Source organism: Macrosteles quadrilineatus, unplaced genomic scaffold, assembly GCF_028750875.1.
Source record: "Macrosteles quadrilineatus isolate MER2022 unplaced genomic scaffold, UCM_ALF_1.0 Scaffold_2__2_contigs__length_208266976, whole genome shotgun sequence".
Lineage (NCBI taxonomy): Eukaryota > Metazoa > Arthropoda > Insecta > Hemiptera > Cicadellidae > Macrosteles > Macrosteles quadrilineatus.
This window is the reverse complement of record NW_026542595.1, coordinates 47,286,662-47,302,734: the sequence shown is the minus strand read 5'-3', so window position 1 is coordinate 47,302,734 and position 16,073 is coordinate 47,286,662. Positions and strand designations below refer to the sequence as shown.

General features: G+C 34.1%; 2 protein-coding genes across 2 annotated transcripts in view; both read left to right on the top strand.

Moving 5' to 3' along the window:
* Positions 1-8,302, top strand: part of LOC128985879 (protein germ cell-less-like) — a 31,735-nt gene extending 23,433 nt beyond the window's left edge. The window contains exon 8 of the mRNA XM_054405840.1: positions 4,337-8,302. Within this exon, the coding sequence (XP_054261815.1) occupies positions 4,337-4,529 (193 nt within the window). The 3' untranslated portion in view covers positions 4,530-8,302. The remainder of the gene's footprint in view (positions 1-4,336) is intronic.
* Positions 8,303-13,175: 4,873 nt separating this feature from the next.
* LOC128985851 (uncharacterized) overlaps positions 13,176-16,073 on the top strand; it is a 28,468-nt gene continuing 25,570 nt past the window's right edge. The window contains exon 1 of the mRNA XM_054405794.1: positions 13,176-13,302. Coding sequence (XP_054261769.1) covers positions 13,230-13,302 — 73 coding nt within the window. The 5' untranslated portion in view covers positions 13,176-13,229. The remainder of the gene's footprint in view (positions 13,303-16,073) is intronic.

Below are 16,073 nucleotides of genomic sequence, written 5' to 3'. Positions count from 1 at the left end.
TACCGCTGGGGGACTTGGCGGGGCGGAACGCTGCCGCGTTCCTTAATACAGAGCAGGTGGACTTAGCTTAACACGTTCGCTACTGCAATAGTACGAAATTTTCCATTCACATGGACCAGCGACGCACATATGCGACGGCCGGTTTCCACCCATAGACTGCTGTCGCATATATGCGACGGCTAGTCACATTAAAATAGACTGCCGACGCATATTTGCGTCGGGGTTCTAATGTTATTAAAATGCTTATATCTTTGTAGTGGTCTATTTGAAGGCACTGAATTCCCTGCAGTGGTCTACAGAGATGTCTGACGCACAACTGCGTCGCTTGGTCTATGGATATGATGATTGGTGACGTCATATAATAGTTGGAAAAACTGGTCTTTACTTTTCTGCATCACTGTATGTATGTATGCAGTATGTATGCTGCATTATCCTATGTAGCTTTTATATTTGTTCAGTTATAAACTGTTCTTGAATATTCTGTTTATTTTTTACTAACTTTTACCTTAAAACACAAAAAAATGAACTGTCGCATATATGCGACGTTTAGTCTATTTTAAGAAAACTGTAATAATTTTCACTATTGTCTTCGCTGTAGACCGGGCGTCGCAAATATGCGACATTACAAAAGGTTATAAAAAATACAAAGAAACAAGAATAATTTATTTACAAACACGATTGTAGCGTATTACAATGTAAATTATCACTGTTTTACAGGTTTTCGCCCGTGGTCTGTGTGTACTGTTATCCAAGTGACAGCCGGTCTATGTGTAAGATTCAAATGTATACCTCGGTCTGTGGCAATGACCGCGGCGTCGCATATATGCGACGCTCAGTAGCGAACGTGTTAACCTTTTTTTTATATATAAATTGGGCTGTTCAAAAAATTCTGCAACAGAGTAACATGCGCAGTCTTTTTTAGCGAATTTCCCTATAGGGAAGTAGCTATTACCGTAGGTCTCATGGTAAGACTTAGGCCCGGGACCGATTTACTTTTTCATTTTGATGTCCCCAGAGGCCAAAAACACCACTCGTTCAAATTTTTATATATGTATATATATATATATATATATATGTGTCCGTGAACACGATAACTTGAGTAATTTTTATCCGATTTTGATGAAATTTGGTTTGAAGGTGTAAGGCGAGATAAACTTGAATGAGTTCGCGATCCAGCATGATCGGACCATGGGAACAGGGTTTTATGGGGGGTTTTATGGGGTAAAAATTGGTTTTTCTCACTTTTGACCCTCAAAACACAAAATTTCCCAATTTTTCTCTAAACCTTCTTAAAGAGCTTAAAAAAACAAACAATTCAGTATATCAAAGTATTTTTGTACGGTTATTGGTTACGGAGAAAACTAAAAAAATGGTAAATTTAAAATTCCCATGTTATTCTTATGGAGAATATTGTAAAATGTTGTAGTTTGCTTGTTTATGGATATCTTTTGATCAAACTTGGCAAATATATTCATTTTATACTAAGCAATAATTATTTTACTTAAAACACACACTTTATTAGTTTCCTTGTAGCAGCAAACCTAGGTACTTGTTAAACCTAATGTTATTTAAATAAATAGATCAATTTAAAATCAATTCAGCCAAATGGAAATTCGCTTAGGCGTCAGGTTTGCTGCGGCGGGGGTATTTTTAACTTAATTTTGAATTTCGCTTCCGATGTTAAGGATTGTAGATTGGCTGGTAATTTGTTAAGCAGTTTTGGCCTGAGATTTTGAGGTAATGATGCAGCTAATTCCAATCTATGAGAGGTTTGTCTATGATGGTGTCTTTGCCTGGTATTATAATTGAGAATATTTGCACTGGTTGCTACTGTTGTTGATTTAAATTTATAATATAATAGAATCTCAATAATACATATCAAAGGTAACGTTATAATTTCAAAAGGTTTAAAAAAAAAATCGGCAAGGTGTTCTTCTGTACACACCTGCCATAATAGGGACGGCTCTTTTTTGCAATCTAAAAATGCAAAAAAAACTTGATTGTGTCGCAGACAATCAATAAATTGCTTGAGAGAATAATTCTGTACCTTACTTAATCTTGACTCTATGAGTGAAAAATAAATTAATTGGGTAAGTAATAAATTTTGATATTTCGCGAATCTAATCATTAAAAATAATTGAGATGATAGCTTGGAACACAGCGCATCAACATGAGGTGTCCAAGAAAATGTGTTATCAATCCTAGATATTTCACTTATGTGTCTAAGGGTAACTTAAATTCGTTCATAAACATTACTGGGCTGGCCTCAGAATGATTGGCTTTTGAAAAATGTATACAGCTTGATTTGCTTGGATTAACGTGTAAATTATTGCTATTAAAGTACTGATGAAGGTTTGCAAGTTATACAAAGCTATCAATTTCTAGGTTATCTAATGATTTACTTTCAAACAAGAGGGCTTAATCGTCAGCGTACATAGTTATGGTGATTCTTAGTTATACTATTTGTATATAAAATGTACAAATTAGGCCCCAAAACTGAGCCCTGGGGAATTCCGAAATTCACTTCTAGCTTATTTGAATTTATGCAATCGTTAACACTTTACACTTTAAATTCTTTGTAGGAGATATGACTTTATCCAGTCAAGGAGCAGGCCACGGATTCACAGATTATAAAGCCTCTCAAAAATTATACTGAGGTCCAAGCAATCAAATGCCTTCTGAAAATCCAAAAATACCCCGATAGCTTTGTTTTTATTATTTACAGCACTGATTATTTTGGTGATTAAGTCAATGGTGGCATCAGTCGTACCTTTCCCCTTTACAAATCCAAATTGTTCTTTACATACAAGGTTGTTTTTTTAATAAAAAATCAAGAAGCCTTTGAGCAAAAACATGGTTGTATATTTTTGAAAAGGTAGACATGTTCGCGATCGGACGCCAATTTTCAGGAAAGTTAGAATTGCCAGTTTTAAAAACTGGGCGGATTATTGTTTGCTTTAGAACACTGGGAAATATGCCCTGCAGTAAAGAGACATTTATTTTATCAGCAAGAGGTTGACATATGTAATTTGCATGGTGACGTACAATTTTGTGACTTACACCATCATATCAACAAGAATTTGATTTTTTTAAATTCATTATAATTTTATAAATTTCTCTTGCATCCGTTGGGTACAGGGCAAGAGAATTGGGGCAGGTGGTATTGATTTGATATTTTTAGGTGGGTTCAGAGTTATTAATTAGTGTTTCCTTTTGCCAATATTGGCAAAGTACTAATTGAGTGATCATTATTGTATCCTGTGATCACAGCCAAACCGTGTACATCATCCACGACCGCAATGAACAACTACTACAGAAATTGGTTTATTCTGAATTCCCAATGATCAGAACAGGGCTTGGTCCCAGTTACTTTGGAGTAGTGGAATTCTACTGAATCAGACTCAATACAGTAGACCCCCTCTTAACCGACCTCGTATTAACCGATAATCGGATTATCCGCCTTCGGTTGTAAAATAATACAGTTTGTTTTAACCGACCTTGCTTTGAAAGCAGCTCGGTTTACCTGCCGCTTTGTAGGAATCTCTGCATTTCCGCTCCCACGCTGGGCGATGAGAACTGAACCATACGCTTATCTCCACAGGATATGACTAAGAATAAGTTATTTTGTATTGATAACAAAAAATATAGCATATTGTCAGTTTGTTATCTTTGCGGAAAATTTTTAACATCGTAAAGTACGTTACGATTTTGAGAACTAACTGATTATCTTATCGCTGGAGTAAACAAGCAACGCAACCCAATTGTATGGAGAGCAGGGAAGGGGGGTTAACAACTCCAAGGTCAAGATAGTTTTTGTGCCTCGAGCCTCCAGTGAGAGGCTATAAATAAACATCCTGTCTTGTAACAAAATGGTTGCTTGTATCTTGAATTTTGACAAAAGGTTCTGTACTGTATTACGATGGATTTGGAAAGCATCAATTAACACATTACAGTACTAAAGTTATTAAAATATGAATTTTTATTGACTCTTGCCTAGTAGTATAATTTATATTCCACTGAAGGTAGGCCTATTTGGATTAACCGTGTTTTGTGCTTATTTGTGTCTTTTCTATCAATACAAAAAAGGAGATAAGAGTAGTTTATTTTATAAATAATGCAAGTATGACTTCAAAATAATGATTACATAATTCCAAATGAATAGCACTTCATTATGTTATGATTTTAGGGATTGCCCGTTTTAACCAACCTTTTGAGTTATTCGACCGAGGTCCGGTCCCATTAGGGTCGGTTAAGAGGGGGTTTACTGTATTCACATATTAACTCCCTCATATTTTCCACTAATTTTCCTCTGATATAATTAACTGTTGTTGTGTAGGGTGACTCTGGCAACCCTGGACAAGCAGAGACAGACAAAGCTGAGCCAGTCATCAGGTGTTATCTCTGTTATGTTGGTCCGCAACCATGAGGTCAAGGTGATGGATCTGTGTCCAGACTTTGACTATCCTCTGATAGTCAGTGTCTGTCTTTTGTCTGTCACACCTCAACCTTCCACGTCGACCTCTGTCTGACACATACAACATAATCTGCCAACCATTGTGTTTAAAGAAAATATGTATTATTTTGGGTTATGAAGAAACAAGCAAATTAACATTTATTTTGTGTAATACACGACTAATTTGTATGTGGCTTTAATTTCAGTTTAATGTTTTTAACAAGTAATGAGCTTTTCTTTGGACTTTAACAGATTACTTGTTTGGTACTGAGTGCAAAGATGTTTAATTTGTTTGTGATATAACATAATGGTAGCTGCATTCTGTTATTATAAAACTCACAAAAGAATTTTTTTATTTGTAAACTAAAATTTAACAAGAGGTTAAGATAACAGGATAACGTCTTGACATTTTGAGTATTTTCCTAACACCAAGTTGTATTTATAGTTAGGCTAACTAAAAATCAAGTAAGTTATAATAAACTGAGTTTAGTTTAAATATTTAGCTCCTACTTGAAATGCTGAGAGGACCATGAAGTAAATGATCTCTGATTATCATTAAAACTACTAACTTAGAAGAAATCGCATACTGTAGCACAGCACGGTACCAAAAGATTATGTTCAAGATTTAACATGCAATCAAATGAGACAGGAAGAGGAAAGTAGTGTGTACCTCCAGTTGTACCAGAGGATATTTCTGAGTGCAAATTACATGGGTAGATCTTGGTTTGTCACGCCTAGGTGTAGCCTACAACAGTTAGCATCTAGGCGGATGAGTAGCTATGATGATCCACCCTCTTCTAACTCCACCAGCACTTTTCATCTTCTTTCCCTATACAAAGCTTAGTACACCATGGATCCATCAGTGTAGTTTGTTTTGACTAAATATATCAGATAAAAGATCCCTCATTGATGTGTGATCACTCAAAGAAGAACAATATGTAGAACTGGTGTTGGTAGATGTGACAGGTGAGGCGACCAATTGCATTTTCAATGAAAAACTAATCCCCGCATTCTGTACTAAAGCACACGGTGTTACTGAAATTGCTTTTCTATTCCCACCCCCCAAATCTACTAAACACAAACTCTACCAGTTTTTTTTTACGATTGACTCTGGTGATTTGAGGGGACGCAATCGTATCAAACCATTTAAAAAGAAAAGTGTAATACTGGTGCTGCATATCTTGTTACAACATATTGTTGTGTTAAGCACACATTGTGTATAGATGGGGAGGATAACGAAATGTTGAAGGCTGGAACTGTAACACATAATATGAAGGTGTTTTATTTTAGTTCAAGCCTCTCAGCTTCAAAAATCCTGCTCTAAATATCCCTTCTACTTAAAATTACTCCTAGCTCAGGAACAATGTTTGATTTTGTTTTATATTAATCGTGTACTTTATGATTTGGATGATAAATCATGATATTGTTACCTGTGATCAACTAATCATTACTTATGACTGTTTTCTGTTAATGAACAGAGTTAACTTCCTTTTTCATTCCTCATGTTTTTCAGTAATTTAAGTGCCAACAATTAAAACTTGTTATAAATAAGGTTACCATTGTAGTAATAATAAGAGTAGTAATAATGTTATATTTATACGACAGTCCTACACATTATTTTAATTTTCATCATGGTAGCTCGCAATAACTGCATGTGTTCATAAGTGATTAAATAATGTATTGTGTTCAATATTTCTTCTAAACATTCATGTTTTTGGGGTTTATAATAAATTATAGATGGGAAAATTTAGGAAATTTTTAACTTAGGGGTATATTTTTTTGTCTTTTTATGTAAATTTAAAGTATTTTGTTTCCAACATTTGTAATGTGTCATAAATATTTTCATTCCGTTATGTGTTAAGTAATTATATTTTAATTTTGCATCCTTTTATACATTTAATTTAATAGATATCAAGTGATAAACATTGCTCCAATGTTGAGTATATAGAACTTTTTCCATACAAACTTTCACATTTTCATTAAAATAAATTTACTATCCATCATTACAACTCATTAAAAACCAAAACCTTTAGAACATGGCAGTAACTATTGTTTTGTGTTTAAACGTCAACCTTTCAACATGAGTCAATCTTCAGAACATATAAGTATCATCATCCCTTTAACAGTCATTATGTTCAAGATTCTGCTGCTTTTGCTTCCTTTTGTATTTAACCATTCTTTTTTTAAATAACATAATTTAACCTCTACTTTGTATACAACCTTCATTGGATACAAGAGCTTTTCTTCAACCTGGCAAAATATCTTCAATATAAGTAAATGTTAGATTTATGAAAAAATCAACAGGTTTAAAAGTACTGAATGTTTATTTTACCAAAGATTACACATGCTATGTAAATTGCGTACCATGTGTAATCTTTGATTTTACTATGTAGGTAGTGTATGGAACTTGTTGCAGTTGCTGTCTGATTATCTTTGGCTACTGCTATAGTAGGCATATCATCCTATTATAATCGGACATTGTTTTGGTGTAACACACTCAGTATGTTGATGTTCACCAAACATTTCTCTCAAGAGTAAATATTACGGGTGCACTTTACTGCTTGGTTATAAGAGCAGGACCAGCGTTAGTTTACAAATAGGTTGTTATTTTGGTAGGGATGGTTTTAGTATAAAATATATAAATTGCAGAGAACACATCAACACACTCTGGCTCTACTACTAGAAACTCCAAGGATAGTAAAATACCAAGGGGGTAAATCCAAGGGTGTTTTCTATTCAGATTCTATATCATGTTGCTTAATGAAGTACATTTAATCTCTGATATTAGTGAAAAAAAAAATTTAATTAAAAAAATCATATTTTGGTTACATTTTGCTTTTTACTTTCTCCCCCTATACAAATCTCGGATATGGAGAAAGTATTGTTTTCGTAAAAATTTTCGAGTTTGAGTTTTGAGTGGATATATCAGTTTTGGGTCCTCCTGAACCCAAAAAAGTGGTTTTCGAAGTGATGTCTGTGTGTGTCTGTCTGTATTGTGTGGATGTGTACAGAGCTACAGACCACCCCTGTTGTCCGATATTGATGAAATGTGGTATGTTTGCACTAATCCATGGTATCTCCAGGTGTTTTTTTCATTTTTTTACATTTTGATTTTTAATGGTAATTTTCCCATAAAATAACGGAAAAATCGGAACTTCTCAAAAAATGGCCAGAACAATTTTTATGTACTGTGCTATTGTCCTTTAAATTCTTAACAAAATGGTACAAAACACATTTCTGTAAAAATTATGGTTCAAAAGTTATTGTAACTTATGTTATTTTCTCATTAAAAACCCCATAAAATAACAAAAATCTGATTTTAGGAAAAAAACTGGTTTTGATTCAAATAATTTAATTAATTAATTATAGTCCTTATAATTTCAAACAAAATAGAGCAACCCCCCATTGCGGGTAAACAATTATTACTGCTAAAAAATTATCGCACCTTTTGTGATTTTCTCTTTAAAATATCATAGTTTTACTCCCACCGCTTACCCATGATAAAGGTTGTTGACAAGCCAATGGGAGAAAGTATGTGTCAGATTGCTAATCCCATTTATTTAAATATATTTGATAAATTTTATAATCCATGTATTTATAAATTAAATATTAACATTTAATATAAATGTCACTAAATTTAAATGCACACTGGTAAACACTAACTTGTGCCTGTAGTAACTTATGTTGGTTTGTGATGTTGAATGAAACTCCAATATTATATCCAAGCCCAAGCATACTTAATACATTTTCAAATGTATCACTTTTTGTACACAGACTCTTTTCTTGAATGTAATATAGTTGCACTAGTTATAGTTTTATACTTTTAAAAATATAAATGTTATATTTAAATCTCGTGTTGCATTTGTTTTACCTGTCCTATTTTGTTGAATGTTTATTTCAGTTTTCGTAAATAGACAGTATTATAAATTGAACTTGTTGAAAATATACAATCAATAAATGATTATATATAATACATTGTATCCAGCAGGGCCGCGTTAAGGGTCAGTGGAGCCCTGCGCAAACCCAAAAGCAGCGCCCCCTTTTTTCCTAGTGCGGGTGGGAGGGGGCACCCGGTGGGCGCCCCCAAACCTCTGCCCGAAATGCCTAGTCTGCCCGTTTATAAAAGTGGGCCTGGTAGTATGAAAAAGCAGGAAAAATAGCCTACATGGACAAGCCGCAATTTTAACTTAGCTTCATTCAATTGTAGAATATGTACTACCATTAAAATAATATAAAATTGCCCCCCATTATTTATTGCTTCATTAAGTAATTATTGTTGAATGTTTTTGGTTAGTTATGTTAATCAAAATCAAGTAACTGCCTTAAAAATAACTCGATAGAATCACAACTAATTAAGCTACATCTTTAAAATTGTTCAAAACATATAACCACAAAAAAAATTACATATATGTATGTTATAATATATATATATATATATATATATATATAATGTATAATATATATGTATATTATAATTTCTAAAATGCAGAATATATTGAGAGAATTATAAGGCAACTGCATCAAGTGCATTATAACATTGGTGACCTACTTCTTTAATGACAAAAGTACTTTTCACAGAACAAAAGTTCCAAAGTACTTTTTTTGCCGGTACACTATAACTTCCTTAATTCTTAACCAATTTTAATAAATGAGGTGTCATTTTAAAGCTCCTTTTGCCTACTACATCAGGGAAGTATACAGATCACTCATTTTTCAGTAGTTTTTCGTAAAAAACGATCTATTATATCATCCTGCAAGTAATTTAAACGAAGTGACTGTGCACGTCAAAACGACGTCACAACCCATTCCCGTTCCAGTCCCAGTTCCAGTATTGCAAAATAATGTAAAGGGAACAGTTACTTTTTCTAGAAGTCATTTTCAATTTGAATTACTCACATTAAATTTCAGTGAAGATGGAGGTTAATTAAATTGTTTGCTATTTCGAAGCGTTTAAAAGAATTTATTTCAAAAAAGGCGAGCTTCTGCATATTCAGTTAAGGATTGGACGTTCTACTTAACAGTAGATGGAGCGTAAAAGGCCATTTCTGCTATCAAACGGAATTTTGAAATGTTACAGCAAGTTTGGTTTGGCAAGGTTAGTTAAGAACAGTTTCATTTCATAATTAATATTACGGGCAGAAAAACTTGAAGTTGTAGTTGATTCCATCCATTAGGCTAATGAGGTTAGAGGTACTACCGTTCCTAATACTAGGTTTTCTTTGTGTGCAACTTGTTCCCAGACAGTTATAAAAGTACTGTAAATGGATTAGGAGCGTACAGTAATGTGAGTGACATCATTTGGAACAGACGTGCGCGGTAGCGGCTCACGTCTGACGTGCGAATAGCCACTGCCTAATAGCCCAGTAACTTAAGTTAAAGGCCAACAAAGACATGAAAGATGTAAAGCTGATTATTTTCATGGTGATAGTGTATGAGATAGGAAGGGTGTTTTCTGAAAATTCCCCGAATCCCCACCCCTTGCTACCCTTAAACCTCTCTCCCCCCAAACACCAGGTTCAAAGTGTAGTGTTTTACTAAATCACCTATATCTTTTGATGTAGCATAACTGTTTTTTCTTTGAACTCCCCGTTGAATTTACTTTAATAAAATAACCTTACATGTAGCATTATCTCTATTAGGTGGGGTTTTATATGTGATAAAAATAAATATTTTACGTGAAGTTGTAGATATATAATGAACATGAATTAGGCTTTCCAATGACCCAATAATCAACAAAATCGGTCCAGTAGAAGTCTAGATTTAGTTGTACAAAGCTTAACAAAAATATCCCTTACTCAGTATTTTATCTGAGTGGCAATAAGTCAAAAACATACAAATTTAGTAGTCTGTGCTTTTTACGATAAACAACCCCGGAGATGAAAACAGATTATTCACTTTAAGAAGTCTAAACAAGAACAACTCAAAAGTAAGTACTGCATGGATTCTTTACGTTTTATATTTCTTTATTTACAATATAGCCTTAATTTTGATATACGTATTCTATAATATGTATTTAAGAATTCCATCTTTAAACACCTTCTCTTATCTTTTATTTACTACAGGTTTCAATGAATGTTGTGTCGAATTTGTAACTCATTTAAGCCCTTTAGGTTAGTTACCTCATAAACCCACGCTAAAAAGAACTCTTTTTATCATGTTGATGAAAAACCTACGCATTTTCAAAGATTGGTTGTGGCTCACTTGGACACCTACACTATGAAAGCGAAGTTGGCTGACTTCGGTCAAACTGTCATACTACGCAAAAAGACCGTAATCCTTTCAAACACTGACTAAGAAGGAATTTACCTTTAAAGTTACCCCCTCCCCTTATGACCTAAATAAATTCATATAGACAGACTGTTTTTTTGGCTTTGTCAAGGGTGCGGTGTTTCAGTGAAAACTATGTGTAAAAACAAGGCGTCAAAACAAAAATCGTATATGGCCGTATTATCACTTCCAATATAGTGTTCAATTAGGTCCTGTAAATATGTAAAAAGGTAAATAACTTAAAATTGTACTTTGAAAATTTTATTCATCTAAAGTGGGTTATTTGTATGTTTTATCTATGTCTAAACCCATATCTATTCCTAAAATCAACGATGCACAACTTACTACGCAGTATGAAGTACAGTATGTTTTGTACTTCAATAAGTCGGATTTGAGAAGGATTTAGTGTGATTCTTCGCACGGTTCGACTAGTCAAAATAAAAATGGTACCACTTTCATTAGATTTGAGTATCTGTGAGGAAAAACAACCAACAACAGAATCGGGTTAAAAAAATTATTTGTGGGTTGGTTGAAAAACGCTGGAAAATATTTTCAACTTATTAAGTGCCGGTAAGCTAACATGAAAAACTAAAATATTTTACTGTAAAAACAGAAGTCATGTAGGTTAATTTTAATTACTACTGTAAATAAATGGAATAGTTTTTCAACTGTCAAATGACGAAATGTGTTTTCTCTTTATTGGTTTTAATACTTCAGACCATATAGTCATATTATAATAATACGGACAATGTAGCACATGAGAGGATCTAAAGGATAAAGATAGGAGTAAAAATGAAAAAAATCCCCTAACACCAATAGTTTGTTGCAAACAGTAAGTGATCCCTCTTCATTTGACACACCTATAGTGGAATTCTATGGGAAGGGGACTGTATTGAAACAGTTATTTAGCTTCAGGGGGTCGACATAATACTTTCCTTTCCAGTTCATATTTTATTGAAATGGGGAAGTGCGTAATATACAGGTGGTTCATAAAAGGTGGGGACATTTTACGTAGTGATTCCTTGGGTAAAAATAAAGTGACAATCCAGAATAAAGTTTTTTTCCAAAATCGCTTTGTTAACCAGATATCCGCCACTTTTACATAAACATTTTTATTTTTGGATTTTTTTATTAGACGATCGTTATGGAACTTGATTATGTATGTTAAGGTAGAAGAGACCCACGTCAGAAAAAAATCATCTTTATTCAACCTAAAATTTAAATAAAAATGGTGGTCATTGTAAGTTTTAAACATAAATTATTAACAAATAGCTGATTTTATGAAAAAAAATTTAGTACACTTTTATTTAGCATTTTTAATTCCCTATCAAACGATACCAAGTTTAAAAGAATCGAATCAGAAATAGCTGAAATATAACGATTTTTAATTGTAAAATGGGGCAAACCTGACTAACTTAGCCTCTAACCAGTTTTAATTTATACTCTACCCAATTTTATACTCTACATGTTTTATAAAGGAAATTCGTTTCGAGTTTTTTCAAAAGAAACTCTTAAATTTAAGAACAATAAATCAAATAAACAGTAAGTTTGTATACATTATTTTGAAGGTTATTACTAAAGAAGCTATAATATTTGACACTCTCTATTAGTCCAGTTTAGCGTAGAAAAACTACTTGTGTAAAAGTTTTTGCATTTTTCTCAAAAATCACAAATTCAAACTTCCATTGCAGAATTAAGCGAACTTATAGAGCTTATAGAGATGTTTCATTTCAATGACTCTGTAGTATTACTTTCGAAAATTTAATGAGGATTCTGAAAATTACAATAAATTCTAAATAATCAATTTTTATTGCACTTATGGCAATTTTATTGAAGCAAATACAAATATTAAAAAAAATCTTAATTTGTATGTTATTTCCTACATGTGATGGATGGTATGGAAATCTAAATTAGTGCCATTTTGTCACCAATACTACCAGCTTTTATAAACATTCTGTATATATTACGCACTTAACCATTCCAATAAAGTATGAATTGGAAAGGAAAGATTAATTAACACATACGAATTTGTAAAACTAACTTCGTTCCACCATGTATAATAATTCCAAAGTGCAATAACCTGTTTATTACTAGAAACAATTATCGTAAACAATATGACGTTAAAATTCGATTGTGCAAATTAACTTATTATAACAATCTCTGTTTGTTACAATACCTACTATGAAATGGGAAAAGAATAAAACATAAACAAAATTGTATTGGGGAACATTCTGCGTAAACTCCGTTCCTAAACCAACTCCGGGATCGGTAAATTATCGGGTCACGGAGAACTCAAAGAAGAAACGGAGGATCTGATAATTAGTGTGTTAAGGTAGGTAAGGATTTCTATAACCATGCGAGTTATGTATGTATCCAGTGATTGTCGGGGCGCGGGGTTGTTAGTCGCACGGTGGTGTGTAGCCGTGTGGCGCAGGCGCTCCCCTCGTCACCCGCTCCGTGTCGGAACCGTCAGTCGCCTCTCGTCTGTCGCCTGTCACCGTGCTCCGCCATGAAGCACTGTAGTGCTTGGTTCATCTCGCTCTCCCCGGCGGTCGTCCTCGTGCTCTGCTGGTTATGTCCAGGTAGGTCTTCGCCCCACTGGCCCTAGAAGCCGTGTGGTAGCTCCAGGTGTTTTCCTCGGGTCGTATCGATCCTTTACCCTTGACCCGGCGGCCATTTTCAGCTGAGAGATCGAACCTGACCTACTTGAAACACCTCGGTCACCAGTCACCACCATCCCCCCGGATCTGCGGAGGTGTTAGATGTATAGGGTGTGCCGTTTCGGGCCCGGCCGGCGCTGCGTCACACGCACAACGCGCACTAACTCATTTACCTACACACGTCATTCAGAGTGTTAAGTTTCACTTGACACGAATGCTACACCTTGATCTAAAACAGAAATCTTGTAGCACGCGATGACTTCACAAATTGCTACATACCTCAACAGAATGCCCTTGCCTTTGTAGGTTATTCGTTTCTTGCTTGAATACGTTAAAACCCCACGTGTTTTTCCATACTGTATTTTACAGTGTAACTCGATGGTCTTTCTTTTTTCGTGTATACTGTTCATCTTATAGTATTTTCCCCCCTTCTTAGTGCAGTAAAACGAAAAGAAATGTGAAGCCTTCTAGGAATAGTATTATTTTGTCATGTGTGTAGCCTACGCTTTGTTTACTACAGTATAGGACTGCTCAATCTGGATTTAACGTGTAAAAAAATACTTCTCCAAATTTGCTACATTTTGTTAATTAGTTTTTAAGCTTGTTAAATTACAGCCTTTACATAATAGTTTATCACTTTACTACCCTCGCGATTGTAAAAGAACAACTCGTACATATTACACATTTGAGTACCGGTGCACTATTAAATGGAATTTTAATTACAAACTGGAGGTCGTCTAGTAGTCGAAACCTCGACCAAAGTTATATAATGAACAAGCTTTTTCTATTTTCACCCCACGCTGTAAATAAAACATGTGATTGGAATTTCTCCAATTTGTTTTGGTTTTCTGTTTATATTTCGTTGTTATTTCGTCACCAGCATGACAACCGATAAAGTCCATGTTAATTTTTTAAATTTCAAATTAATTTTTTGTGCTTATTTTTGAGCCTATTTTAATTTATGAAGGGAACAGGATCAGGATTTGCACATCTACAGGATAATATATTTCAAACAGTATATGCGTAGATTTTCCCTGCGATGCACTCGAGCTTAGAAAAAAGGATTGAGATAAACATGCTTACCTATTAAAATATACTAGAGGTCGTCCAGTGGTCGAAAACTCGACCAAAAATATGCAATTTGCAGACTTCTCTGTTTTCACCCCAAGCTGTAAATTAAAACATGTGATTGGAATTTCTTTCATTTGTTTTTCTTTTCTGTTTATATTTCGTTGTTATTTGGTCACCAGTATGGCAAACCATAAGGTCCATGTTATTTTTTTAAATTTCAAATTCATTTTTGAGCTTATTTTAATTCATAATGTTATTCTGCACATCTACAGGAAAATATCTTTCCAACAGTATGCGTAGATTTTCCCTGCGATGCACTCGAGCTTAGAAAAAAGGTTTTAAAGAAACATGCTTGCCTATTAAAATATACTAGAGGTCGTCCAGTGGTCGAAAACTCGACCAAAAATATGCAATGTACAGTACAGACTACTCTATTTTCACCCCACACTATAAATAAAACATGTTATTTTTTGTGCTTATTTGTTAACCTATTTTAATTTATAAAGGGATTCTGCACAGCTACAGGCAAATATCTTTCTAACAGTAACAGTATGCGTAGATTCTCCCTCAGATGCACACGAGCTGAGAAAAAAGGTTTCAAAGAAACATGGTATATAACATATAAATAGATAAACTGAATCGAACAGTCTTCATGCTATCAAACAAAGCGCCTGAATAAAAAATAACCATTCGATCTGTAACCCAATGGCCAGCGCAAATATTGACTAATTATTCGATCATTGGATAAGAAACAAAACCAAGAAAGGTGAAAACTGTGAGTTTGTGTGTGGTTTTATTGATTACCCGTGGCCACGATGGAGGTATTTGAGTTTAGTGTCGCAAGAAGCCCCAAGTATGTTCCCCAAGCTGCTGATCCCCGGGCTTACTATGGGGTTGTCGTTGTCGGAGGATTGTTTCAGTGGAAATAAAACTGTATTCATTCCATCACGCAATTGTAAGCTATGATTTAAGTAGGCATAACTACGTATTTCGAATACTAAACAGGCTACCAAAATACAGGACTAACTGTAAATAGTTTCAAGAATAAATTCAATGATAAACAGTAACTTAGTTGAAATTCGTTACATTCTATAACTAAAACAAACTATAAATAATATAATAGTGTTCATTCAATTTTAAAACAAGTCAGGGATGGCAAGTAGTTTGATTATATACATTTTAAAATCGTCCAAAAATTGCATTATGCTACTACTTGTTAAGTAATCCATAGATAGATAAATACTCACCATTTCCACATGATTCATCAAGTTTATATTTTTGGCTGATGGCAGCTTGTTTCCGGCACTATTTGCGGGCATTGCATTGTAAACTGTAAGATCGTTCTTATTGACAGTTGATTGGAGCTTGATACCATTTAACAATATTGGGGTTCCGGTTATTGTGACAGGCACTTCAAGTTTTACAGAGAGGGCGAAACTTGTCTCAGTATATAATTATAGTATTATGCCCAAAACCAAAAAATCCTCAAAAAAAGTGAAAACATATCTAAGGTTCTGAGGTGGTCCAACAATTTGAGGAATGAGTTTACAAAAAGATGCGTAAATAGCTTTCAGGGTAACTAAGGGTAATAATAACTTAACATTTAAGACGATTTCACACAA